This window comes from Haliotis asinina, chromosome 10 (assembly GCF_037392515.1).
Source record: "Haliotis asinina isolate JCU_RB_2024 chromosome 10, JCU_Hal_asi_v2, whole genome shotgun sequence".
NCBI lineage: Eukaryota > Metazoa > Mollusca > Gastropoda > Lepetellida > Haliotidae > Haliotis > Haliotis asinina.
Genome location: NC_090289.1, coordinates 14427956 through 14455615, shown reverse-complemented (window position 1 = coordinate 14455615; position 27660 = coordinate 14427956). Strand labels below are relative to the sequence as shown.

Genomic DNA, 27660 nt, shown 5'->3' with positions numbered 1-27660 from the left:
TTCTACCTGAAATTGTTGATGTGCAGTTTGTATTTAACACAAATAGATAACTCCCATTAAAAGTATCTTATTAAATCACTTTTTAAAAGATACCTTTTCAAAACCCAAACATAGCTTCTACCATGAATCTGAAAGATTCTTAATTCTTAATACTCTATCAGAGACTGTAACACCACCCCCAACACCCCTTCTTAATTAATGCCAAGAATTCATACAAATCTTCAAATGCTATCACATCATTGCCACAAATCCTGTATTTTGTTTGCAATTTAACAAATTAAACTGCAGAATTTTCAACTACACAAAAGTAGTAATCATGATGATAAATTTCCAAGATTTTCTTCCAGTCTGTCATTCATGTGAGAACTAATGATTACAATCACATTATATTTGTATGGTTTGGGCACTCACAATACGGGATGCAATTGAATGATGTAATGGAGGTAGTAGTCTTAGAATTTTTAAAAATGATAACTGTTGTTTCTGTGTTTACAGAAAAATACTGCTTCCTCAATCATAGTTGGTAATCACTTTGCAACAATGACATGGAGAATTAGAGGTTGTAGTTCATACAATATTTAGGTGTTGGCTTATATTCTGAGTAGAGTTTGAAATCTACTGAATGAAAGTACAACTCCAGGTATATGGACATTAGAGCTTGAAATCTGGCAATTTCCTATACTCAGCTGATGAAATAGTGACATACCTTTTCATCAGCATGAGCAGTCTGACATCCTAAAAAATAAATCCTGCAAGGGATGCTTAATGTCCTTCAGGGCTGACCACTTTGGTGACTATGAAGTACATGCACTACACACTTCCAGTGTCTCACAGTGTATGTGAGTAGAGGAATATGCATCATACTAAAACCATCATCTGTGTGAATGACAGTAAGTTTCATACCTCATTAGAATTGATTACCCTATGCTAAACAAAACAAAGTATGTTTATTCATTGCTGATAACGTGTCCATGTTACCTAAGCATTTGATTGTCCGGCATTGAAAATATACCACTAGACACTGATATAGTTAATTTAGATTAGTTTTCATTACTGGTAGTTGATAAAGCCAGGCGTTGGCACTATTATTGTCAGGCAGGAACCTGTGACATTTTGTGTGAAATCAGTAGGACACAGGAACATTTCTGAAATGATGTGTCCTGCTACATACCTGGAGGTGGAGGAGTAGTTGTGGTAGTTGTGGTTGTTGTAGTAGTGGTCGTGGTTGTTGCTGAAAGAAACATTTTTGTATTGAGGAATTAAAATAATAAAGCCTTGAAAAAATGACATAAAGGATCTGAAAACTGAGGTGGTATCTGCAACATCTAATCTGGATCTTCAGCATCAGATTTCATATAATATAGGATATTTATATTTACAGGATATTTATATAGCGCAGATATCCACGCACTAGTGCATGCTCAAGGCACTGGCATTTTCTCCTTGATCCCTTAATGTCAATCTGAACAGCACATCGTATTTCAATCTAAACTCCCTGGGTAGTATACAACTCTTGCTGCCACTTGGCGCACCGAGTTTATTGAGGCTCTCCCATCCTAACGAGGTACTCAATCACAGCTGGGTGGACTGGGATACATAGTCACAGTACTTTGTCCAAGTTCACTGCACATTGCTGTACCCGCAACTGGGTGTTTGCAGTATTCATGTGGCCACCATCTGGTCATATACCAACAGATTTGTGGGTTCTTTTAAGTGCACAGGCTTGTGTACTGTACACTAGGGGTTGTGACAACACTGAAAGAGTCTGCACACAAGGTTTTCACACCCGGTCACTGGTGGGCTTGATCCCAACACCTCAACCTCGCTGGATCTCTAGCCTGGCGCCTTAGCCAGCTCGCCCACCATGCCTCAGAATTCTATTTAAATTTCAAGTCTGGATACAATGATATGATATTACCAAGTTTGCAGCTTGACTCTTGCCACAAAGGAGTGACACTTGGTTTGTAGTTTTCCTCAGAATTCTCATTGTCCATAGTGCCATATGCCTAAGCTATCGAAATTTCCCTTTGCCATACAATAATGAAGCTTTTGTTGAATCAATGTTTAAAAAAAACAAACACTGACATATACACTAACATAAGACACAATGATATGGATTCTTTGATGGTTCTTCATGCAATGTCAACTATAAATGCAAGATACATTAATTATCTTTGTATAGAAGGCCTTTGAAAACTAAAGTTTGTGACATAAGCTTAAAGCAGTTATGTTTCACTGAACTGTCAAGTCAGGTGTCAGTGCTAAAAGATGAGACACCAATTAGACACAATATCTGATAAATGTAACTTACTGTCACATCCTTTGTTCAAAGACTCAAACACTCGGTTCCTCATTTGCTTCAGGTCACTGAAATCAGTGACAGTAAATCTGTTGTCTTCTAGAGGTGGTGTGGCAATTCCATCAATTTCTTTGGTGTCTGTCAGACCAATACCAATAACGTAGACATGGATTCCCTGAGCTCTCACTTTCTTAGCTTCAGGCTGTACTCTTCTGGAATTTATATTGGACACACCATCAGTGATGAGAATACAGACATTTCTTACATCTGGTCGGTCTCCAGTAGCTGGTGTGTACATCTGAGTCCTCATGGTGTTTAGTCCACCATAGGTGTTGGTACTTCCATACATATAAGGTATTCTGTCAATAGCTTTGTAAACCCCTCTCTTGTCTCCAATGTAGTCACTCATCTGGAACTGGATGGCCACTTTGGTACTGTAGATGACAATACCAACTCTCACTTGGTCATTATCAATATCAGCCTTGAAGAGGAAGAACTTCAAGAAGTCCTGTATGAGTCTGAAGTTAGGTTCTGTGACACTGGTGGAGGTATCCAGGACAAAAACAAGATCCATCCTCTGTCCTAAGCAATCACCACCTGTTTTTTTTAAATAGTTGAATGTTTTCATACACATAAAAACATTGGTTATGTATAAGCTTGCAAATTCAAAGTTCACAAGATAACAGAAACAAACATATTTAAGTGAATGACCTCTAGCATGCATACATCAAGGAGAAAGTACAATGTCTGTAGCTTTGAATACATCAAATAACGATGGCCTCCTTGATCTAAAATGCCATGACAACCGAGATGAAAATCTTTTTCATCATACTTTGGAATTATGATTTTTGCAACAACTAGTGCATGGTTACAGTGTCAATATTTGAACAGAGATGCCACAAAATAAAAATGATAAATGACATCTGTATAAAGTATGATGAAGGGGGCATGTCGAAGAGTCTCTGCCTTACCTGAAGGTTGAGGTCTAACACCTGCAAAAAGATCAGGAAGGAAAATTAAAGAACTACACAAACAACATCCACAATACACTGATACATCTTTCTAAAATTGTACAAATACAATTAAATGTAATATTGTGCTAATTGTTACTGAACCTCCTTTATGTTTTGAAAAAGTAACAGATATTTGCATCAATATCTTTTACATTTATACACTTCGAAAAAACAATCCAACAAAAAACAGGAGTTTGATAATCAAATACATAAATACATACAACCTGAAATAAGTTAGCACATGTGTAACATTATCTGACAGACAAAACAAAAACATAAAAACACACTATATTACAAATACAATCCATTAAGTACACTTATAAGAGTGCAACGCACAAACATTGTTTCTGTTATTTGAATATAGACCAAGAGCAACTATCACATCCTGTTACACAACCTGTGGATAATCATTTATAGTCATTGCAGCGATAAACATGAAAGGAAAATTGGATAAATGTTCAAATAGTATTCTGAAAACACATATTTGAAAAAATGGCAAAAACATATTGATATGAATGGAAATGGAAATGGCAAAGTATTTAAAATTGATAAAAAAAGCATGAAGCTAAAAGCATGGGCACATGCATGCTAAACATAGCAGCACAAATCATGCAACAATCTGTAACGAAACGAAAACACATTGTTTCAGTGCCAAATTATCACTTCCGACTGGAGTGTAGAGGTGATACCTGAAACAGACAGACAAACAAACACTGGACAGACTCACAGATGCTTCATAGTATCACAATAACAACAATTCACCTGTGCCATACATATACATTGAATTACAGTCACTTACAGAAAGACCATGTCTGGTATATCTATAGATATATCAATGACCATATTACAACATTTAGACACCTGTTATCCACAAAGAAAACATATAACAATGAACATACAGAATGTTCTTTGTAAGCATTATAACAGCATTTGACCTACAAGCCATTCATATCATCCATACCATAGAAGACATAAGTAATAAGTAATAAAAAAGTCTACTGTCTCAGTGCATACATAATACCTTCTTCATCTTTCAGCAAATGCTGACAAATATAGCTTTCTAATGCCAAATAAACATGAATTTCAATTTTGCCCAAACCCACAATCAAGAGGTACCTTGTTAAACATTACCACTGGGAAAAATTTTGAGACCTGCATATTTTCAGCATATACTTGTAGGTTCATGTGATCAAAGGGATTGTTCTGTACTATATATGTGAATTTGTTTTCCCTGCTTGTGTACAATATTCCTGGTGTTCCCCACTGTGTTATTGTTGGAATATTGCTTAAAGTGACACACAATCATACACACTCACTCACTCATATATGTTAGTCTAACGATATGATTTGATTGTTTACGTTTTAACTTTTATAAAATACCATTGTACCAAAAGTTAGACTTAAAATTTGTCTGTCAAAAACAGAACAAAAACAAAAATGTTCCAGTACAAAACTACTCCCACAGAGTGCCTGAATTTGGAACAGGAAGATTTTTGACTGGGTGGCCAGGGTGGCCTGATTGTAGTCAGGGTGGCCATGACTATACATACAAAATTATGTTAATATACTTGCATATACTACTGAGTCATGAAACAAAAGAGATAATGAAATGTTCAAACATAGATTAAAGTGTCTATTTTCCATTAAAAATAGTCTTTTATTCCTTATCTGCCAGGTTTTGTTTGGACTGTATGCACTGGAAGCAGAGAATTGTGACTTTAAATGATGTTGTCTGTGTTTTTTCATAATGACTTCCACTACAATCTATACAGATTTCTTTTCTCTTACTCTATCAAAGTGGCAGTGTGGTAGCCTAATGGTTAAAGTGCCCATGAGTCATGCTCAAGATCCAGGTTTGAATCCAAACATGGGTAAAATGTGGGAGGACCATTTCTGGTGGTTCCTACTGAAATATTGCTGGACTGTTGCTTAAAGTGATGTGTAACCATACTCACTCACTAACTCACTCTTATTTCATATGTGAATAGGAATATGATTGAAAATGAGCATGTTCCTATATGTGAAAGAAAAGCATTGTTACAAGCAAAGTAAATATACTGTTAACTGGTGCATGTGTGTACTACATTTATTGAGTGTATAGTGACAGCCATTGTTATTGAGTGGCCAAATATACATAAACAGTGATCACATGAATGTATGAAGAGATATTCATGTGTATTCAGTAGAGTGTAATCCCCAAAACATTGACAGTCATTCTCTTACTTACTTGTAGTTGATGACTGGCTGATCAAATCTGAAAACAAGATATACAAAAGCATTAACAAGCTGTTTCCGCACCTAATGTTAAAAGCAGCAAGTATTTCTGCCTGATTCCGGAACCATAACACTGCACATTGGTACTTACTGGATTGATTGTATATGTCTGACGACTGATGTTACTTTATACTGTCTTATACTAACAGCAAATTTGCAGAACATACTAGATCTCTAATATAGTCACCTTTCTGTGATGTATATATATAATAGAGTAGTACACGTAAACACTTCATCTAGGTACAGTTTTGAATCAACTTAAGAACAAAAGACTGCAATGCAAATAAAAGCCTTCTTTTTTGATGTGTTTAATTTGTTGGGACAGTTTTGACCATACATACAGTGTTTGTGTGAAGAAAGAATGATGTTCCCCATTGCCTACAATGATCACACTTTCTACAATGAATGTAACAAATTTAGATATACAGTGTCTACTTAACAGTGGGATTGCATCAAATTTAAATTGCCTTTCATCACCTACTTGTAAGAAATTGCATCAGCAACATTTTATTCTACTAAGCAGGAAACAGTGGATGTAACACATGAGGAAGTACAGAGATTATGTTCACATCATAACTTTGATATAATATATCTCAACAACAGTTTTGTGTAGTGTTAAAAAAAGCAAAAACAATTGCAAACTCACCTGCAAACATGTCTTGGTCATTCACCAGTCATTCCTTTGGTCTGTGCCACCTACAGAGGGAATAGTTTCATACATATATTTGAGAATAACAAAATTCCCCTGAAACAAAAATGCTTGTTAAATACAGAATAACAGGACATAAACTGAATGATTGACAAGCCTACCTTATTTTGGAGGATCCTGAAAAAGGTGAGTAACAGATACACATAAAAACATACACTAAAACATAAAACATGTAAAATATTTCTTTATCACTAGCTTGTTTGTACTTACCTTTTCAAGTACAGGCATGAAAACGATATTTTGAAATTTGCTGAAAAAAGACTATTTATTATCGTTATAACACATGCAGAAAATTCTGAAAAAAAATATATATCTTATAACAATTGTGAAATGCTGAAACAAGCAACATTAATCTTTGTCCACCAAGTTTCCAAGAGATACTGACAGCTTTCTATACATTTTCCTTCACAGCATCATGTTTTCATCAAATGTAAAGTAATGATGACACAGGTAAATGTATTGTTTGAGTAGTTTCCACAAGATCAGCATAGAAAAGAGAAATTAAATAAGCATGGAGATTATGACAAAATGTATCACACAAAGTGTCTTCATGATCAAAGCATACAGATTGATATGATACATATCTGTATACATCTAGATACAACAACCTGTAAGTAAACCTTTGTTTGAATTGTCTACGCTTGTGTTAATACCAGGCATAGAACTTGGCTTGCCCTCTTAGACAGCATGTCAAGAAATCCATTCAAACTGCACGAAGTTCAAATGGGTTTCTTGTATGTGCCCTCGTCTAGCATGTACTGAAGAATGGTTTGTCTTGAACAGAGTGGGATCTCATAGAGTGAAGCTTCTGGATCTCAGCAAGTGATGTACCTGGACACATGGAAGTGAAGACTTGGTCTCTCATCGTTCTCAGCTCACTGAATTCATTAACAGTGAACCTGTTCCTCTCCAAGGGTGGTGAAGCAATACCATCTATTTCCCTGGTGTCTGTCAGACCAATACCTATGACATAGATGTGGATGCCTTCCTCACGTGCATTTTCAGCTTCTGGGATTGTCTTCCTAGCATTGATGTTGGACACACCATCAGTGATCACAATAGCAACATTCGGCACATCTGGACGATCACCATTATCAGGTGTGAACATCTGAGTTCTCATTGTATTCAGACCACCAAATGTGTTGGTGCTGCCATAATTATATGGGATCTCATCTATGGCATCAAAGATGTCACTTTTTCTTTGGTACTGATTCATTTGGAATTGGATGAAGACTTTGGTGCTGTAGATCAGTACACCTACACGGACGTTACCCCCATCAATGTTGGCCACAAACAAGAAGTCTTTCAAGAAATCTAGCATGAGTCTGAAATTGGGTTCTGTGACACTGGTAGAGGCATCCAACACAAAGACAAGATCCATCCTGGAATCAGCACAGCCTGGAGGTCATAGGGAAACATGGTGTCAGGGGTGAAATACAAAAACACAGAACAGATGGGACCACTGACACAGGAGGAGACAGTACCAAGACCACTGACAAGGGGACAGTACCAAGTAACCTGAACATGAAACATTTAGACATGTACATGTATTACCAATATAGAGTGCCATGATGGAAGAGGAACAGAAAAGGACATTTTTAAAAAAAAACACTTGACTCAACAATATTCTGTTCTTTTCCTAAAAACAAGTTGAACTTGAATCACCAAGGCTACTTTATACAACTGTGACAAATATTTAGAAACATTACAAAACATCATAGGAGCTCTTCCTAAACATTCATTACATTAACCCACCTATACAGTTGATCATTTTGTCAACACAATAACATATATGGGTATACATTCTAGGTGTTGAGAGGTTAATTTGAATCACTCACTATTAATAAGACCAATATGTCTTCTTGTTTTGCAGGCTAATGGGAAAAAGTATTTAAAAAGAAATGTATTTTTCTTGATCTTGTACAAATGATATGATATTTTCTCTGTACCTACTATGAACATGAACAGGTCTCTCTTTCAGCTCTTTCCAACATTTGGGGTACTGGTATGTTGTACACTAATGGCAGGTTGAACATGTAGTAAATGAACAATTTTGTTTCAAATACATCCTTTCATGAGAGAATTGGAAGAATGCAGATGCACTAAGATGGGCAATGCATCTAAATAACTGGAATTACTTAGTGGTCATTTAATGCTAATCAAGTTCTATTTAAGATTGCCTAAACATTGTTGTGTACCTATGCTGGAATTACTATATTTTAGCAGAGATTCTTTTTCTGATTGCAGAACACATTTAGCCACCATTTTATCCCTGAAACTTTTCTCTAAAACTGGCTCAATTAGCATTATGCAGGTTTGTAGCATTGTTCTTATTTACTACAGAAAGACATGTATGAATAAAACTATCATTTACAAGATGACCTCTGCAGCATTCCTCATTCAACCATCTTTCTTCAAACCCTTTTCAGAACACTATACTGTACAAATAAGAGTCCTAAATGATTAAATTGTTCTATTGTCCAATGTCCTTTCATGTTAACACGCATGATGCACGATGGAGTGTGTATTGATTTTATGAGCACTTCAGTTACTGTAATGCAGCTTCTTTACATTATCATCTAATTATCCATCACTGATGGTTTATTGTATAATAATGCACTCCTCCTCAGCTGTGGTTGGGACAAAAAAGTCCTCAATCATCAAGTGGAGAGACATAACTTCTCCCAAGAATCTGGTCTTGGGTCTTACTTTCCCCAAAATAACTTCGGAGTTGTATGTCATCCAACACTCAGTAGGACACCTGCAGAGATGCCAGCCCCCAAAGTCTTGCAAAAAGTTGTTTCAAGTATCAAAATTAGTAGTTTGACCATAAAATTAGTAGTCAACTAAATACTAAATATCATGATGGATTCTGAGAAAGATAATATAACACCAATCAAGAGTGAAGCTGCAATTACACTCAATTGATTTCTAAATTGTCAGCATTACATTTCTTCTTGTCTCTTTTTGGTGAAAATGTATTTAATCAATGAAAATATGTTTTTTTCTTTCTATCCAAATTTGAATGAATTTTCTTCAAATTTCAAAGAATTTCTAGAGCAATTGTATTGGCATGGTTTGAGGCTAAAATTCATTGCGAGTTCAATACAATTGTGGAGGTTGGCATCCCTACACCTATGCCCTTGGATGAACAAAGACAGAGGGAGGCTGAACATTGTGTATGACATAATCCACAGATGTACAAAGACCACACTGCAAACACTGCAAGAACACATTGCACAGCAAACATTCTAACACACAAACACAGAGGTAACAGTGACTAACAGCATAGTTGCCATCTGGAGGAAATTATCACATGTGTGTAATGTTTTACAAATCTGCAATTGTCATGGTTGCAGTTACTTAATTAAAGGTGCTGTTCAGATTAAACTGGAATACTTTTTACTTCTTCTACATAACAACATACTTGATAGTACTATTAGAGCATAATAATACATAAGACATCAAAGTGGATGAACAGACTTCATTAACAAACAGACAACAATGTCAACAGATATGATTCACAAACAAGGGATGAGAACATGTGTGATGCAACACATATTTGATAACCAGTATGAACACATTTACCCTTAACAGTTTTGGCAGTTTAAGTAAACACACTGTATCAGAACAAACAACAATATTGTCATGCAGTTTTCAGTATATCTGAAATGGTTTTGCTCTTTTTCGCTATACTTGTTGACTGAGCTACATTTTTAATTGTTTGAAACTTTGTAGCCAAAGAATCAAGATTTACTCATTAACTTGAATGTAGTTGAAAGTGATTCATAATATGCTCCCTGCTTGACAATATAATTGCTGAACAATATGACTCAAGGTTACATGGCAGACAAAGGAAACAAAGAAACATACAAATTCAAGATGATTATTAATGATAAAATCAGACGTTATTGCAATGATAACTTATTGGAAGAAATAACTTGAAAAGTAAGAAATTTCTCTCACAAATGTTTGAATAATAATAAAAAATGTCTGAATAATATTTACACAGATATTGATGTGACATTCATGCTTTTATGGTGCTTTTTTTAATTGGAACATTAACTTTAAAATAAGATCATAAATGGCTATCATTGTCATAGCTGTTGCATGCTGTAGTGTAAGCATTATTCTGCAACTTACCGCCTGTCTCAGGTGGTGGGGTAGGGGGTTGAACTGAAAAGAAACAAAAAGATATTAATTTCACATGTGGATGGACAACATCGTGTATGCAAAGTCACATCATTCAATAACTCTTTGAAGATGGTTTAGACTCAGTGAAATGAATTTATGATACACTGTATAATGTTGATTGAGTCAATATAATTTGAGTGACACTCTTGTAATATGTTACAATGACTTTTGTGTTTCATAAATCAGGTCAGGAACAATTTAATGATTACCATCATTAAAATGCATATATAAATGTGAAAAAAATACTGGAAGATAAGTGAAGTTTTCATACAAATAAATGTGTGCTACCATGGTGAACTAGGTGTAGATTTCGGCCCTGAATCATATTAAGGATTTTGTCAGGACACTTTGCAGAGATTTCATGAAAGAATGACTAAATGTTGATTAAATGTGAAACTGTATTCACCATGTGCGGTAACACCTAGAGACAAGCTACTTTTAGGAAAACTACTCTTTCTTTATTTCTTCACAATGGGTCAAACATAAAACATTTGAAAGAACAGTCACTGAATACATATGTCATTACCTGGGCAAATAGAGCCAAAGACTTTTTCTTTCATTGATGTCAGCTCACTGAACTCTTGGACAGTGAAACGGTTCTCCTCAATAGGTGGTGAGGCAATACCATCAATTTCCTTAGTGTCAGTAAGACCAATACCAATGACATAGATGTGGATGTTCTGATCTCGTGCTTTGGCAGCTTCAGGAATTGTTCTTCTGGCATTGATATTGGACACACCATCAGTGATGAGAATGGCCACATTGTCAACATCAGGTCGGTCTCCTGCTTCAGGTGTGAACATCTGAGTCCTCATTATATTTAATCCACCATAGGTATTGGTGCTTCCAAACATATAAGGTATTCTGTCAATGGCTTTATAAACCTCTGTCTTCTGGCCTATATATTCATTCATCTGGAACTGGATGGCCACTTTGGTACTGTAGATGACAATACCAACTCGGACATTGTCGCCATCAATGTTTGCATCGCTAAGGAAAAACTTCAAGAAATCTTGCATGAGTTTGAAGTTGGGTTCTGTGACACTTGTGGAGGTATCCAGGATTAGCACAAGATCCAACCTTGCGTTATCACAGCCTGAGACAAAAGAAATATGCATACCATTGGTACATATCTGAGTTTACCCAACAATGTTCAAGTTGAAGGTAATTACTGCATACATTCAGACATAGAGATTTTCTGATCTAAACAGCTCTTTTGATTTATAAAATTATAAAACTGTTACTTTGATGAACATAATCTATGATGTAATGTCCAATGAATTTCTTTTTAAAACAAAAACAAAATACCAGCCTGATGAAATAAAAAACAAGTAAAAGAGCAACACAATAAACATCCAACATCCAAATGGTGTAAAAGTACTGAGTTAGTTGTTAGTGTTATTTGAATATATGTCTTTAGAAATGTTTTGTATTGTGCAACATAAATGACAAACACACATATACACCAAAGAAACACATAAAAAGAAAAGTAAAATACCTGAAAAACAAAAAATATGAAAGAAATATTTAGTACATGTATATTTAAACAATATCAATCCCTATTTTTCATGTAAACTGAACACTACGATTCTTTCTTATTTCAATAAGTTGTACAATAACACTTTGTCCCACTGATGTAAAATGTATAATAACTATTCACCTATATAACTATATAATTTCTTATTGATGTAAAATGGACAATATATGTTCTTCTCACTGAAAATGTACAAATGTACAAAATATACCCTTTGCATTGATATGAAAATACACAAAAACATTTGTTCATATTAATGTAAACCATTTCACATGCAATATGGAAAAGTCTAAGAAACGTCACAGAAAAGCTTGACTGAATCCCGATCATTCCTATAAAATTATTGTTGCGGCACTGCAGCTCAGTGAGGTAGGTAATCCTCAATGCAAAATGTGCACAGTCAATATCTGTTGTCAGCATTGCTATTCAAATATGATGTAAATAATTAAATACTAATCATGATATGAATAATCAAAATTCCTCAATGTTTCTTACATTGGAAACACTGAATGCACTTTTGATGAAAATTGTTGCAATACCCAAAAGTTAAACTAGTATTACACAAAGTGAGCTGTAATACCTTCTTACAAACAAAATGTGCTTTGTTGCCACACAGTAAATCAAAACAATGCCATCATATGAGAAACATTGCTATGCTAAGTTCAGCTTCCTCAGCCTAGATTTTTCTAGATAAGGTGTTTATTGAGAAAATTTAGAAAGAAAACAATTGTAAATATGGAACAGATATAGATTAAATAGCTATTTCAGCAGAGCTACCAGTGGGCCATAACAATCAGACTGGAACAACTTGAGCAAATTCAGATGTCCTAACCAGTGGCAACAAGTATGTGAAGTTTCAGTTTCAAACCTATACCAGCTTATGAACATTGTTTGTTTACAGAGTAGAGCAATGTGTTTTGAAAGAATTGAGAACTTTGATCACAGTGACATAGGTCATGTAAAAGTCTAAACTTAACATATAACAATTATAGGGATATTCTGTAAATTAATGCACAAATATACTAAATACCATTACATTTTAGAAGAAAATCAACACGTAAAGACAATAAGGTGCTTCAGCTTTAAGAAAAGTAAAAGTGAAAGTATCTCCAAACTGTGAAAATATTTCTTTAGCCCACATATACATGTACCAAATTTCATTTCATCATTAAAAATAATTACAAAATTGTGAATACTGTAAGTAAATTACAATATGGTCAGATTGAAAATTTATTGTACACCCAAAAACATTGTTTTAATTATAACACACAATCCAAAGGTACAAGTTCACCACTGGACTTCTCCGTATGCCATATTTGATGAAGGCTTAAAGTATGATTTAAAAAAAATATATTTTGTGCCAATTTCAAAGAAGAAATATTTTACAGTTTTGAAGATGAATAGAAATGGGGATTTAATTTGTCAATTCTAATTAAGTCAAATTTATTGCCTTACAATTTAAAAAATATTTTTAAATAAATCATCATTATAATGGCACTTGTTTGCCACTAGTATCATCTCTACATTAAGCTTGGTATACATGTATATATAGTATGGTTCATAAGAATATGGCATTTGTCAGAGAGGGATGTTCTGACATCTGATTGTTGTACAGCCTGATGGTCTCTATTATGATATACCCTGTGGCAGTAAGGGACAGTTCATGATTTATTGCTAGTGGGGTGACGATTATAAAGGCAGGCACCGATTTGTTCTGGGAATGGAGAGGTAGGGTCATCAATTTTATACATATGTACTAGAGGACCAGGGTTTTGTACATATGGATATAAGGATACCATGCTAAAAACTATGGGAAGGGTGGGAAGGGGAGTGGGCATTGATTTTGTACATGACACGCAGGAGGTCATTACTTCAGGCTAAAATGTTTGGGGAAAATTCACATTGTACATGCTCCTCTATACAAATCATCATCACCTCACCTAGCCATAAATTATGATTAGTCCTCAAACACATTTCTTTCCCATGTGCCTGTGAGTCCAAGAGTTCATTTAGATGATGTTTACAGACAAAGATACGGGAGAAGCTGGACAAGTAGATCAAGACGAAAGTTTTTGTTATTTTGTAAAGATCATTTCCTGTTTAAGCCAAAGTGTGCTGTAATGTAAAATAATGTCATTGATCTGTACAGTTATACACCTTTATTCATGCATTCCATTTGTTTGTTACTTACTGGGCAGTTTCCTAGGTGCCAGGGTGATAGGAATAGGCTTAGGAGTTGTTGGTTCAACTGAATAAATGTAAAATCATTTCATTAGGCTATATGCAAGGAATTGGTATTATTACCATGTAGTTTCTCATTATATCACCTTGTAGTGGTTATCAGTCTACTATGAGGACTAAAATTCAATGTAGGTCTTTGAAGAAATCAAATATACAGATATCACAATTAGTAGTACTTTGTATTAATAAAAAGCTCAATGGTGACAAAATATAAATTGCCAAATGTCATCTCAGTGTTTTCGAGTTTCACAGATTTTTGTTAGATAATCTCATAAAACAGTTAAAACAATAAGTGATTAAAAACTTTGCCATATAAACTTGAAAATCTCAAATCTGAATTTAAGATATAAATACTTGTACTTCCCAAAGTGCAGACTGCTCAGTCAAGCTTTTAAAGATGCATCAATTTACTTTTCATGTGATTGTTCAATGCATATGATGCTTTTGACTCACAAGTAAAAGTAGAATTATGTGAATGATGAGACAAAGTTAACAGCATAACAAATGCATTACACTACCTGGGCAAAAAGTGCCAAAGACCTTTTCCCTCATAGAAGACAGCTCACTGAACTCTTGGACAGTGAAACGGTTTTCTTCAATAGGTGGCGAGGCAATACCATCAATTTCCTTTGTATCTTGCAGACCAATACCAATGACATAGATGTGGATGTTCTGGTCTCGTGCTTTGACAGCTTCAGGAATTGTCCTTCTGGCATTGATATTGGACACACCATCAGTGATAAGAATGGCCACATTGTCAACATCAGGTCGGTCTCCTGCTTCAGGTGTGAACATCTGAGTCCTCATTATATTTAATCCACCATAGGTGTTGGTGCTTCCAAACATATAAGGTATATTGTCAATGGCTTTGTAAACATCTGTCTTCTGTCCAATATATTCATTCATCTGGAACTGGATGGCCACTTTGGTACTGTAAATAACAACACCAACCCGCACATTATCATCATCAATGTTGGCATTAGCAAGGAAATACTTCAAGAAATCTTGCATGAGTCTGAAGTTGGGTTCTGTGACACTTGTGGAGGTATCCAGGATTAATACGAGATCCATCCTGGCATCAGCACAACCTGGAAGAAAACAACTGCTTTTAAGATAATAATTTATGTTTTTCGTTAAGAAATTTAAAAGTTGCAGGATATTTTATATTTGCTTCAACAGATGCATATATAGATTAGAAGCTCTGTTTTAAATATAATGTTGTTGATAAATCTTGGTTCTAATGTGGGGACGGAGGATTAAATGTTTCATGAAACTCTTTCATGCTGGGAGATTTTGGGAAAAAGAGCAATCCTTATGATAAAACCTTGGGCTAAGACCCCTTCCCTTTATTCATCAGATCTGTCTTAAATGTCATAAAAATTGGGGTATCATTTTAACCTGCATATTTATGTTCCTAAAATAAGAACTATTACTTACTTGGTTTTTTTTTTGGTGCAAAAGTTATTGGAATCGGCTTTGGAGTGGTAGTTGGTGGTGGAACTGTAAACACAATGAGCATGATGTTACATGTAGGTAAATTGGTTCAGTGCTTCTGTGTCAGTAAGAAATGTTGTGTTACAAGACTATGAGAAACAACATATGAAATATGCATATGATGGCAATACTTCATGTTGCTCTATTACACTGTCTATAACATCCTACATACAGACAATTCACTCCTACATGATACCACAAACAACAGATGATCAAACCATCTGCCCAGTCAATTTTCAATTATTTGAACAAAGAAGGACAACAATGTTCGATACTTTAAAATAATGAAAACAGGACTTTAGACTAAACAACATCTTACTTGGACAAATTGATCCAAAGACCTTTTCCCTCATAGAGGACAGCTCACTGAACTCCTGGACAGTGAAACGGTTTTCTTCAATAGGTGGTGAGGCAATACCATCAATTTCCTTTGTATCTTGCAGACCAATACCAATGACATAAATGTGAATGTTCTGGTCTCGTGCTTTGACAGCTTCAGGAATTGTTCTTCTGGCATTGATATTGGACACACCATCAGTGATGAGAATGGCCACATTGTCAACATCTGGTCGGTCACCAGTTGCTGGTGTGAACATCTGAGTCCTCATTACATTTAGTCCACCATAGGTGTTGGTACTTCCATACATGTAAGGTATATTGTCAATGGCACTGTAAAGATCTTTCTTAGAACCTATGTATTCATTCATCTGGAACTGGATGGCCACTTTGGTACTGTAGATGACAATACCAACACGTACATTGTCATCATCAATGTTGGCAGGAGCAAGAAAGTATTTCAAAAAGTCCTGCATGAGTTTGAAGTTGGGTTCTGTGACACTTGTGGAGGTATCCAGGATTAGCACAAGGTCCATCCTGGCACCGGAACAACCTGTCATGTGTAGGTACCAGACATAGACACAGGACACAACAAAACCACACAACATTGGACAGAATGGCTTACCTTGTCAGATTGTCTGCAATCTCAAAGTACAATACCAGGAAACATATAAAACACATCACATCTTTACAGAACACAGTGACAGAAAAGTGGTGCATTGTTCAGAAGGATCACTGCAACTTTCTCCTAAGAAATAGACATTTGAACCATGTTGTGTCAAACCTTTTGGGATCTGGGGAAACCTATCTGGGGTTTGAGACCATCACTGAGAATATATGTGTAAATAGTGATGAGCTTGCACATTTGATGTAATCTGTGCTTGTTAATGAAATTTGACTGAATAATTTCTTTGTCAGAAAGCATCAGCACTTTGTAATTGTAGTTTCATTCAACTTTAGTGCGATAGGTCACCTGTGTCAGGGGTTCAAAAATCCCATTGCCCGATGCCCAGGACAAGTCAATTTTCATTTTGGGCAATAAAATAATGGTATCTTACTTGTCCTAGGTCTACTAGATAATTTCCACTTATGGTTTCAAACGGCAAATAATCTTGGATTTCATTTCATATCTGCTCACAACAAAGCTATTAAAATTCGCAGTAATAATAAAGTAGAGCTGGTAGAGAGTAAAATTATCACTCTTCGATAAATAGCCCAGTAAACATTAACTTCACGCATTGTGTCATAAAGTTAGGGCAAGTGGAAAATTAGTCAGGACAAGTTACTTTCTTGAAGTCACTTTCCCCATGCCAAGTGGCTTTTCAAAACTTTTTTGAACCCCTGTGTGTGTAAGTTAGTTTAAAATGTATTGAGTGTTAGTATGCGTCTATTATTCATTTTGAAATGTGTTCAAGTCAGCTGGAAGTATTTATGCTTCATCAACATGTTTAGTATGTGATACCCAAGGTCCAGGGTAGAATAGACCTTGAGCAACCCAAGCTTGCTCAAAAAGGTGACTATGCATGTTGTAAGAGGCGACTAACAAGATTGGGTGGTCACGATCACTGACTTGGTTGACACATGTCATCGGTTCCCATTTGTGGAGATTGATGTCATGCTGTTGATCACTGGATTGTCTGGTCCAGACTCAGTTATTTACAAACCACTGTCATATAGCTGTAATATTGCTGAGTGCAGCATAAAACTAAAACTCACTCACTCACTCACTCCCATGTATGTCCAGGACAACCATGAAATGGACATATCTCGTTTGAGAGATCAAAACACAAATGATGACAGTAGGAACTCAGAGGGGATAGACAACCAGGATTTTGACAACTTCATGTTTGACACTGCAGGGTTAAAATGTATATTATTCATCTGAATAAAAGCAGTACCCCATAATGTATTAGCTTGTAAAGATAAAGAAGTGTAGGTGCAACAAAACACAATATTTGTGTGAAACACATAACCCAGATAAACAAACATTGCAAGTCCATACCTTCAGCCATCAATAGAGGCAACAACAGAAATGGTCGCTTGTGTGCCATTGATAGACTGAATGATATGTGCTCATACTGAAATTATGTATATGGTAGTTTGTTAAGTGGCAACATTATAAAGTTATAAAAGTAGCTGCTCAAGTTACAGTATTAGCTAAACTGGTCTTGCCTTACATTTCATACTTAACACGATTTGAGTTTGATCACCTGACACAGAGCTGGAAGTCAAGGTATTAGAACACAACCAGATAGAAACATCTTAATGATGTCATTGTTTATAGCTTCAGAAATCATATTTCTCCCTATAAATGGTTTTGATTTTGACTAGTCCCATAGCATTTGGCCAGTCCCATGGCATTTTCAAACAGATCTCCAATCAATATCTGCATTTCAGACTGTGCAACAAATATATTTAGTAATTTTGTTGGACACCAGATATTTTCACACTGGTCTGTGCCCCACAAACAGAAGACAAAATGGACATTTGCAAGAAAAAGGACATATTTTCCCCAGACATTCAGTATGTCCTGCCATATTTGTTTCCCTTATTATTAAAACTTGAGACACAATTCTTTGTTCCATGTTTTGGGAGATTTTTCAAAGAAAACTGACATTTTCCAAAATTGCCTTGCTTTCAGAACATTACAAGAATGATTCTTTATAAGTTCTTTTAACACCCAAACAGATAATGCAAGATACTGTAACATGAGACATGATTAAATTACACGAGAGACACCTCATCATAATATTTATCAAATGCTTTGTCAGTTGGTTTACTTTGCAGGAACAGAGATCATGTAAAATAATCAATTATATGGTCTCTGGTAGGAAGTAATAATCATCATAGTCATTATCAATAATGATATATAACATTGTGGTATAAATGTGTCATTTACATAATACATGAATATAGCAGTGATTGTGCTTCTTTTCATCCAAGTGGAAACAAAGCATATTGATAAATGGATTTTCAGTCATTTCCATTCATATACCATTTTTATTCCATGTCCAGAAGCAGCACAATAGTGTGTTATCCACAAATCAAAATTGTAGCTCTCCTTCATATTGTGAAACAAAAATGGTATCTGTAAGACAAGACTGATATCCTTTATTATGTTAAAACAGATAGGATATACAATAGTCTTGATGTAAGTGTGCTCATTCAAGATCCAATATATGCTGAACACAGACAGACAAAATGCAAAGAGTCATTAAAACGTGCACACAGTATGTAGTGTATGGTATATAGTTTATATAAAAGTTTTGATGAAAACACAGTACATCAAAGCTGCTATGGCTGGACATGTTATCATCAACAGATCCAAGTGAGATCCACAAGAGAGGAGCTCACCTAGACCTTGTCGACAGTTTGATAGATAGGATGACACGTAATTAAAGTTGATATCACAAGACTCTTTGTAAAATCTGTCAACTATCAACAATGAATGCCAATGAAAAATCACTTTGCTTAAACAAAGTTATGTGAATGAATCACTGACAATTGACATGATCTACTATTTGCACTTGCCACTAAACACACCACAGAGCTGTCATTTAAATCTAAAGACTTTGATAATTATGATGTCAACACAGTCTAAAATATCCCTAACTTTACTTCTCTCCGCCCAGCGATTACTGGTGAGATGATGTCAGATATTTCAAGGAATTTCAGAGCTTGGTTAAAACAAGACCAAAATTGACCAGTTTGGAAACATAGATATGTTGTCCAAATATACACCAGCTTTCATTTTAGTTTGAAAATGTTCACTGAAGAATGACCATAAATAGGCTTTTCAATACAGCTGATGTGCTGGCCTTACAGAAAATCAAATTCAAACAATTTGAACAAACAGAGGTTTTGTTATTGAGATTTTTCAGATTCACTGGTGAAGTGTATTCTGAGGAGAGGATATTCATGACACACAACTGACAAGGAAGGCAGCAGATTCTGGACAAATAAGCCTTGTTTTAACTCATGTAATGTTCAGTTTCATGAGCAAATGAATTTAAGCCATGATGAAATTTGACTTAATAGATTTGGCTGAATTTACCAAATAAAAACTGATAACAGAGATACACATAGAAGGTGAGAAGTCAAGGCTGGTATCTGAGACATATAGTTTGTCTAGGTATGTCCAAAGCATACAACCACTGAGTTTTTGATAATATTTCCAGATGATGTACTGTGTTTCATCCATAGTATAATATATGAGTTAGTTGAAAATAAGAGTTGAGATGGTAAAGAGGATCAATGCTGACTCACTTTTTGGTGGGGGTGGTGTAGGTTCTACTGCTGAAAAAGATATTGTGAATCATGTGTCATTTACAGGGGAAGGGACCTACAAAAATACTCTGATTCAGCCAATACAAACTGATGTTTGACCTAGAAATGTGCAGGGAGCAAACTTTAACTTGGAGAGAAATGTTTGACACATCCATCTGACACATACTGGTGTAAAAATAAATTATTGACAATGGAGAATCTGACAAACAAATCAGTGCCAACAACATCTATTTCACATGTTCAGTGATATGACTTATCATAAACCACATAAAACTCAGAAGATGACACTGATATATGGATACTTTACAAAAATAGGAAAAGATTTCTGGGATCAGGTTTGAAGAAGTAACAAATCAACATACTTACCTGGGCACCTTGATCCGAAGACCTTTTCCCTCATAGAAGACAGCTCACTGAAGTCCTGGACAGTGAAACGGTTTTCCTCAACAGGTCGTGAGGCGATACCATCAATTTCCCTTGTATCTTGCAGACCAATACCAATGACATAGATGTGGATGTTCTGATCTCGTGCTTTGACAGCTTCAGGAATTGTTCTTCTGGAATTGATATTGGACACACCATCAGTGATGAGAATAGCCACATTGTCAACATCTGGTCGGTCACCAGTTGCTGGTGTGAACATCTGAGTCCTCATTACATTTAGTCCACCATAGGTATTGGTACTTCCATACATGTAAGGTATATTGTCAATGGCCTTGTAAACTTCTATCTTCTGTCCAATATATTCATTCATCTGGAACTGGATGGCAACCTTGGTACTGTATATAACGACACCAACTCGAACCAAGTCACCATCAATGTTGGCATTAGCCAGAAAATACTTCAAAAAGTCTTGCATGAGTTTGAAGTTGGGTTCTGTGACACTTGTGGAGGTATCCAGGATTAGCACAAGATCCATCCTGGCATTAGAACAACCTGGAAAAGATGATGTGTTGTAGACTAATGCATCAATGATCACATACATTACATACACAAGGCATAACAACAGGTACATTATATGTAAGAGCAAAAACTTTAAGGCTACTCAGTCGTCCCATGTTCATAAGAACACATTATAGAAAACGCATATCTAATGGAAGATCTCATTCTGAAACTGCAGACAGCTGGACAGGTTATAACCATTCTACAACACATCTATACAACATGTCATTAGACAACATTAGATCACAGATAGTATGGGAGACTTACTCCACTGAAAATTGCACTCAGTGAAAACTGACAAGATAGGTCAATAATATCCAAAGTATAAACCTGAAGGTGCAGATGAACACTGAAATATGAACATTAATTTTGAAAACAGCTGCTGAATCCTTACTTCGAAAATATGTATATCACAAATTTAAAGATTAGTTCAACCATAGGAGCATTGACAATCTCCATTCAATTACAGACATACCTAATGAAAATTGCTGAATGTATCACATATATATTTTACTCACTCTGAGGGGTAGTAGGTGCTGGTGTTGTAGTGGTTGTTGTTGTTGTTGTTGTTGTCGTAGTAGTAGTAGTTGTAGTAGTGGTCGTTGTTGTTTCTTCAACTGCAAAAACAAATCAGTTTTAAATACTCTACTGAATATGATTTTCTAATATTTTGTAACTTTAAACTTTATTGCACGTATCTTTCTGGTCATAACCGTTTACACAATATAAAAAGTATAGTAGATATAAGTCAATAATAGATCCCCATTGGTGAATCAGAAGCTGACATGATCTCTTTGATGGGATGAAAGACCGAACAAGACTTCAAGTCTGGAAGTGTCATTAGGATAAATCTCAGGTTTCCTTACATACTGGAAGGCCTGCAAACCCACTTGCTAATATCCTTCAATGTACATTGCCTTTTAGAAAGTTGTGCTCTGTGTAAAAAAATACTGTATAACTTACGCCTACTTTGAGTTTGAATCCTGGATGGGACTCAATCCTAAACAGTATTGGTATCTTTATGAACTGAAGAGTGTTACATCACCAAAGATTGTTATTATTATTATTATTTTTATTACTGGATTTTTATATATGTTGCTGTACCTGCAACTAGGTGTTTCTATGTAATCATGTGGCCACCATCTGGTCATATAGCAACAGATTTGTGGGTTCTTTAAGTGTACAGGGATGAGTACTATACACTAGGGGTTGTGACAACAACGAAAGAGTCTGCACACAAAGTTGACTCCAAGGCTTTTACACCCGGTCAAAGGTGGGCTTGATCCCGGCACCTTAACCTTGCTGGATCACTAGCCTGATGCTTTAACCAGCTCGCCCACCATACCCGTATAAGGGGATATGGATCTGAATTTGTAATTTGACTGATTAAAAATAAATCAAAATGTAACTCCTACATTCTGATTTATTACATGAGTAACAGGTTTGGACTCAGTGTCAGAAATATTAAAACTTATGGTAGGTATCTATGTCAAAACTTGTCTTAAATGACAATTCAACTCATCTGGAAGACACACACTACATATATTCCTCTAACTATACTGAGAATGGAATAATGAAACATGTAATACTATTCCTTACTTGAACATTGTTTTCCAAAAATGACATGTTTAGAAAAAAAAACATTATTAATTTTAAGAATTTTAGTGTGAATCACCTGGACAGATTGATCCAAAGACTTTCTCCCTCATAGATGACAACTCACTGAACTCCTGCACAGTGAAACGGTTTTCTTCAATAGGTGGTGAGGCAATGCCATCAATTTCCCTTGTATCTTGCAGACCAATACCAATGACATAAATGTGAATGTTCTGGTCTCGTGCTTTGACAGCTTCAGGAATTGTTCTTCTGGAATTGATATTGGACACACCATCAGTGATGAGAATGGCCACATTGTCAACATCTGGTCGGTCACCGGTTGCTGGTGTGAACATCTGAGTCCTCATTACATTTAGTCCACCATAGGTATTGGTACTTCCATACATGTAAGGTATATTGTCAATGGCTGTGTAAAGATCTCTCTTAGAACCTATGTATTCATTCATCTGGAACTGGATGGCCACTTTGGTACTGTAGATGACAACACCAACACGAACATTGTCCCTGTCAATGTTAGCAGGGGCAAGGAAGAATTTTAAGAAGTCCTGCATCAGCCTGAAGTTGGGTTCTGTGACACTTGTGGAGGTATCCAGGATTAAGACAAGATCCATTCTGGCATCCGAACAACCTAAATGTATAAGTCATTAGCACTGGAGAACAGATATTTAAGCAACCGGTGAAGAAGAACAATGTAGCACAAATGGAAATACACACACAAATGGACATCCAGATACCATAGAGGACAAAAGAGGACAAAACAGGACACAAAGAACATTAATATCCTTCATCACATAATGATTGTCATCAAACCATTCATGGTTGTCAGTACCTTCTTCTTTTCTTCCAGAGTGTCTCTTCTCTCATACATATCAGACAGATTTAGTTCATTACCAACTATTGATAAGTTAAATATATCATTCTATTCTCTTTATCTTAAAGGCTTAAAAATGATCATGTTGAATGTCTACCTGTCTACTTGTTTTGATACCCTTTTTTTCACAATCAGTAATACACTGTTTTCAGAAACAATCATGTTTGACATTGCAAGCCAAATTTTTGGGATCAGTGATACCCGTAGAACAAAGAAATCTCAATACATAGATGACAGAAACTCCCACAAACTTGACTTGTAACAACTGTACATCTTGGTCACATTTGTTGAGTGGATCCTTGAACAGCTAAATACAGGCCTATACCCAACACAAGAAAAAAGTATATGTTGAGGCATGAAAACAGTTTTCTTGCAAGTTGTATGAAAACAATACCTAGTTGTTGAACTGTAACTAATTTATATTAGATGCATATCAGCCATTATATAGTTTGAGGTAATGTGATCAGCTTTGGTCAGAAGAGAAGACTGTCGATGGAACATCCCCTCCTTACCTTTGCACTAAATGAGACAGTACAATACTGAAACATTCAACAAGTCACTGTTAGGACAAAGGATATTGAAACATGAACAAGTAATTCACACAACATATTTGGAAAACATATTTAGTCTGCATATCACGCTTACAAACATTTTTGTTACAGGTCAAACAAATATTGCACAGCTGGATACAACATTTTCATCTTAACCACTTTCATTTTTTTATCTATCTCTACAATAAACATCTATGAAAAGATGAATTCTGGTATGGTTTTGTCAAAGTATTACACACTACTTCACGTACTTCATGAACGTATTAACAAATATCATTGATTCGGAAAAGTCACTGAAATTTATTTTTCTGTTTACTGTTGCATTCAGACCTTACAATATTCCTTCTCTGTTATGACTTATACTGAAGGAAACAACATGACAGTGTTACTTTAATTTTACTCTCAAACTTCCCCCCACAACATCATTTTAACAGCTGGTGATGAAAGCTGGAAAATATTACAGTAACACTTGAATTTTCATGTGTTCATTACTTGTTTCTTTCAGTATATAACCAAATGTGGATAATGTTTGATTACAGTATGAAGCATTCATATGACTATTTGTTTAAATGGATAATGTGTTTATTGTAAATTTTTTTAGCTAATTGTGTGTGTGTGAACATAGAAAATAAGTAATTTTTGTTTATGAAAGTTATCATGATATTGTAGGGTTAACATCATATTTTAGTGAATTATCTTTAGATGAAACCTGAAGTCTGGTATGAATACAGAGGGACACCAAATGAGGGCAGTGGAATTGATTAAAGGCTACTGCCCTGAGAAGACATGTTACTGTCCCAAATCAACCACAGTACACTGTAAGTGGCTGGATACCTAAAAACTGAGGTATTGACAAATAGCTCTGAACATAGAATATGAACACAAAAGAAACAGGAAAGTGTGAATGACTTCACATAATGATAAAATTCAAAGCAGCCTACTGTGGGAGAAAAGGGATTCAGTCACAGTGGCCTGCAGACCCACAATAATATGCTGGCAGTTTTCTAATAATCCTCGCCACATTAGATAAAATATGTCAAAACTCATTTACCTAGTTCAACTCGGTTACTTGGAAAATTAAGGTGGATATTTGAGTTCCATACATTCCATCCGCAAGGACAGGATTGTGGGCTGAAATATACCTTTTGTCTTTTCTACTTGGAAGCTTTGTTAACTGTAACTTCATTTACTCAGTATATAACTTATGATGGGTAATTTCATCATGTTCATGGACAAGATACAAATCTTTCATACATTGACAATATCAGTGTACATCGTACATATATATATGTCAGTTTTTGAGAGAACAGTAAATATGGAAATTACAACATAAATGTTGAAAAAAAAATGTTCAAACTGTAAAGTATTTGCCTGGAATTGATCTTAAATTACAGTAGTATCACAGTTGTGAATAACAGATTAAAGGAACACTGAATCATGAATCCTCATTCGTAAACACTGCATAGAAAGTAAAGTAGAATGGCTAAGAAGTAGAATGTTTCACAGATGCAGCATCTACAGACTCTTACTTACTTCTCGGGGGAGGAGGAGTTGGTTTAGCAACTGAAACAAAAGGGGCAATATTAATGAGACATGATGATCAATTAGATGAAACTGAAGATTCAAATACATGCTAAAGTGAGTGACTATGGCATTAAAAAGAATTTTCGTCCTAAGTTCTAAGTGTGACAGGAAAGCCGACGTGAAAAAAATGCTGAAATACTATTAGTACGCAATTTTGCTGACAGACAATAATGACAGTGACTTAAATGATAGATACCAGTGTTGTAAACTCCCCAAAATTTCAGGAAGACAACTGGTCTACTAACTCTCAAAAGTTACCAGACCAGTTGGAAAGTTGCCAGTCCAGAATTTTTTCTGGATTAAGAAAAATAATAAGAAGGTAAATAAATCTGTTTCAGTCAAGGGTTTGTCATTATAGGTAAAGTCAGACTCGTCCAAGACCATCTGGCATTCAAGTTTTCAAAACATATCATCCAGTTGCAAAACAGATGGTCGGGCAGGCTGGAATTTGTAACGCTGTAGATACCTTGAACAGCATATTCAGATAAACAGATATATGCAGTGCTCAAACATTCCCTAGATGGATGGTCCCCAAGTCGCAAGGAAATTGTCTAAAGTCATATTTAATTGCACATTTTGTGTACAGAACTGAAAAGTATATACCAGCACAACTAGCCAAGGAATGTTTGACCCCAAATTTACCTAGTATTAATGTTTTCCTCTTGTTCACTTAGATCATGACTTTATTTCATCAGGAGCTAAGCAAAAGGACTGATTTCATTGATTTCTTACAAATATAGCAGTGTTTTTCTCCCTTTCCTTCTCATAAAAATCCTTAGACAAAACTGGTACTTACTAGGACACAGAGAACCAAACACTTTCTGTCTCATATCACTCAGTTCACTGAACTCCTGAACAGTGAACCTGTAGTCATCAAGAGGCTGGCTAGCAATGCCATCAATTTCCTTAGTATCTGTTAGACCAATACCGATGACATAGATCTTGATGTTCTGATCTCTGGCTTTAACTGCCTCAGGGATTGTTCTTCTGGAATTGATGTTGGATACACCATCAGTGATAAGAATACAGATATTTTCCACATCTGGTCGGTCTCCAGTTCCTGGTGTGTACATCTGAGTCCTCATTGTGTTTAGTCCACCATAGGTGTTGGTACTTCCATACATATAAGGTATTCTGTCAATGGCTTTGTAGACTTCTCTTTTCTGACCTATATATTCATTCATCTGGAACTGGATGGCCACTTTGGTACTGTAGATGACAATACCAACTCGGACATTGTCATCATCAATGTTAGCAGGGGCAAGGAAGAATTTCAAAAAGTCTTGCATGAGTCTGAAGTTGGGTTCTGTGACACTGGTGGAGGTATCCAGGATGAGCACAAGGTCCATCCTATTGTTAGAGCAGCCTGCAAACAACAGAGAGATAAACAGACTTTATTATTGTGGAATGAAATAGGTTCTTATATGTATACCATATGTGTATCATAACATATAGCATGAAACATAATGCAACATATAGCAAACTATTCTTGAAAGCAATTGCACTATAACAACATCCATGACACAGTTTTGAAAAAACAGTATTGATGGTACATGGTGATGGAATAAGAAACCTTTTCTTAACCTTACTGTTGGAGTTGTATTAGAGATTACAATTAGAAAAATATAACAGTGTATACAGTAACATTAACAAACATCTCATTTATATTATTACATGTATAGTGTAATTCATTTGCTTGCTGCTGATGTGCAAA

General features: G+C 35.5%; 1 protein-coding gene and 1 long non-coding RNA gene across 2 annotated transcripts in view; both read right to left on the bottom strand.

Moving 5' to 3' along the window:
- LOC137297934 (uncharacterized) overlaps positions 1-27660 on the bottom strand; it is a 237060-nt gene that overhangs the window by 77983 nt on the left and 131417 nt on the right. Inside the window, exons 63-75 of the mRNA XM_067829924.1 lie at positions 26743-27312; positions 25896-25925; positions 22999-23568; positions 21842-21940; positions 20748-21317; positions 20361-20390; positions 16078-16647; positions 15702-15764; positions 14783-15352; positions 14215-14271; positions 11016-11585; positions 10439-10471; positions 7127-7693 (exon numbers count right to left, since the gene is read on the bottom strand). Of these exons, the coding sequence (XP_067686025.1) occupies positions 7127-7693; positions 10439-10471; positions 11016-11585; positions 14215-14271; positions 14783-15352; positions 15702-15764; positions 16078-16647; positions 20361-20390; positions 20748-21317; positions 21842-21940; positions 22999-23568; positions 25896-25925; positions 26743-27312 (4299 nt within the window). The remainder of the gene's footprint in view (positions 1-7126; positions 7694-10438; positions 10472-11015; positions 11586-14214; positions 14272-14782; positions 15353-15701; positions 15765-16077; positions 16648-20360; positions 20391-20747; positions 21318-21841; positions 21941-22998; positions 23569-25895; positions 25926-26742; positions 27313-27660) is intronic.
- Positions 3764-6551, bottom strand: LOC137298949 (uncharacterized). Its single transcript, XR_010957771.1, has 3 exons — positions 6233-6551; positions 5540-5566; positions 3764-4001 (listed from the first exon to the last, which is right to left on the bottom strand). It is a non-coding gene; the product is annotated as an uncharacterized lncRNA (long non-coding RNA).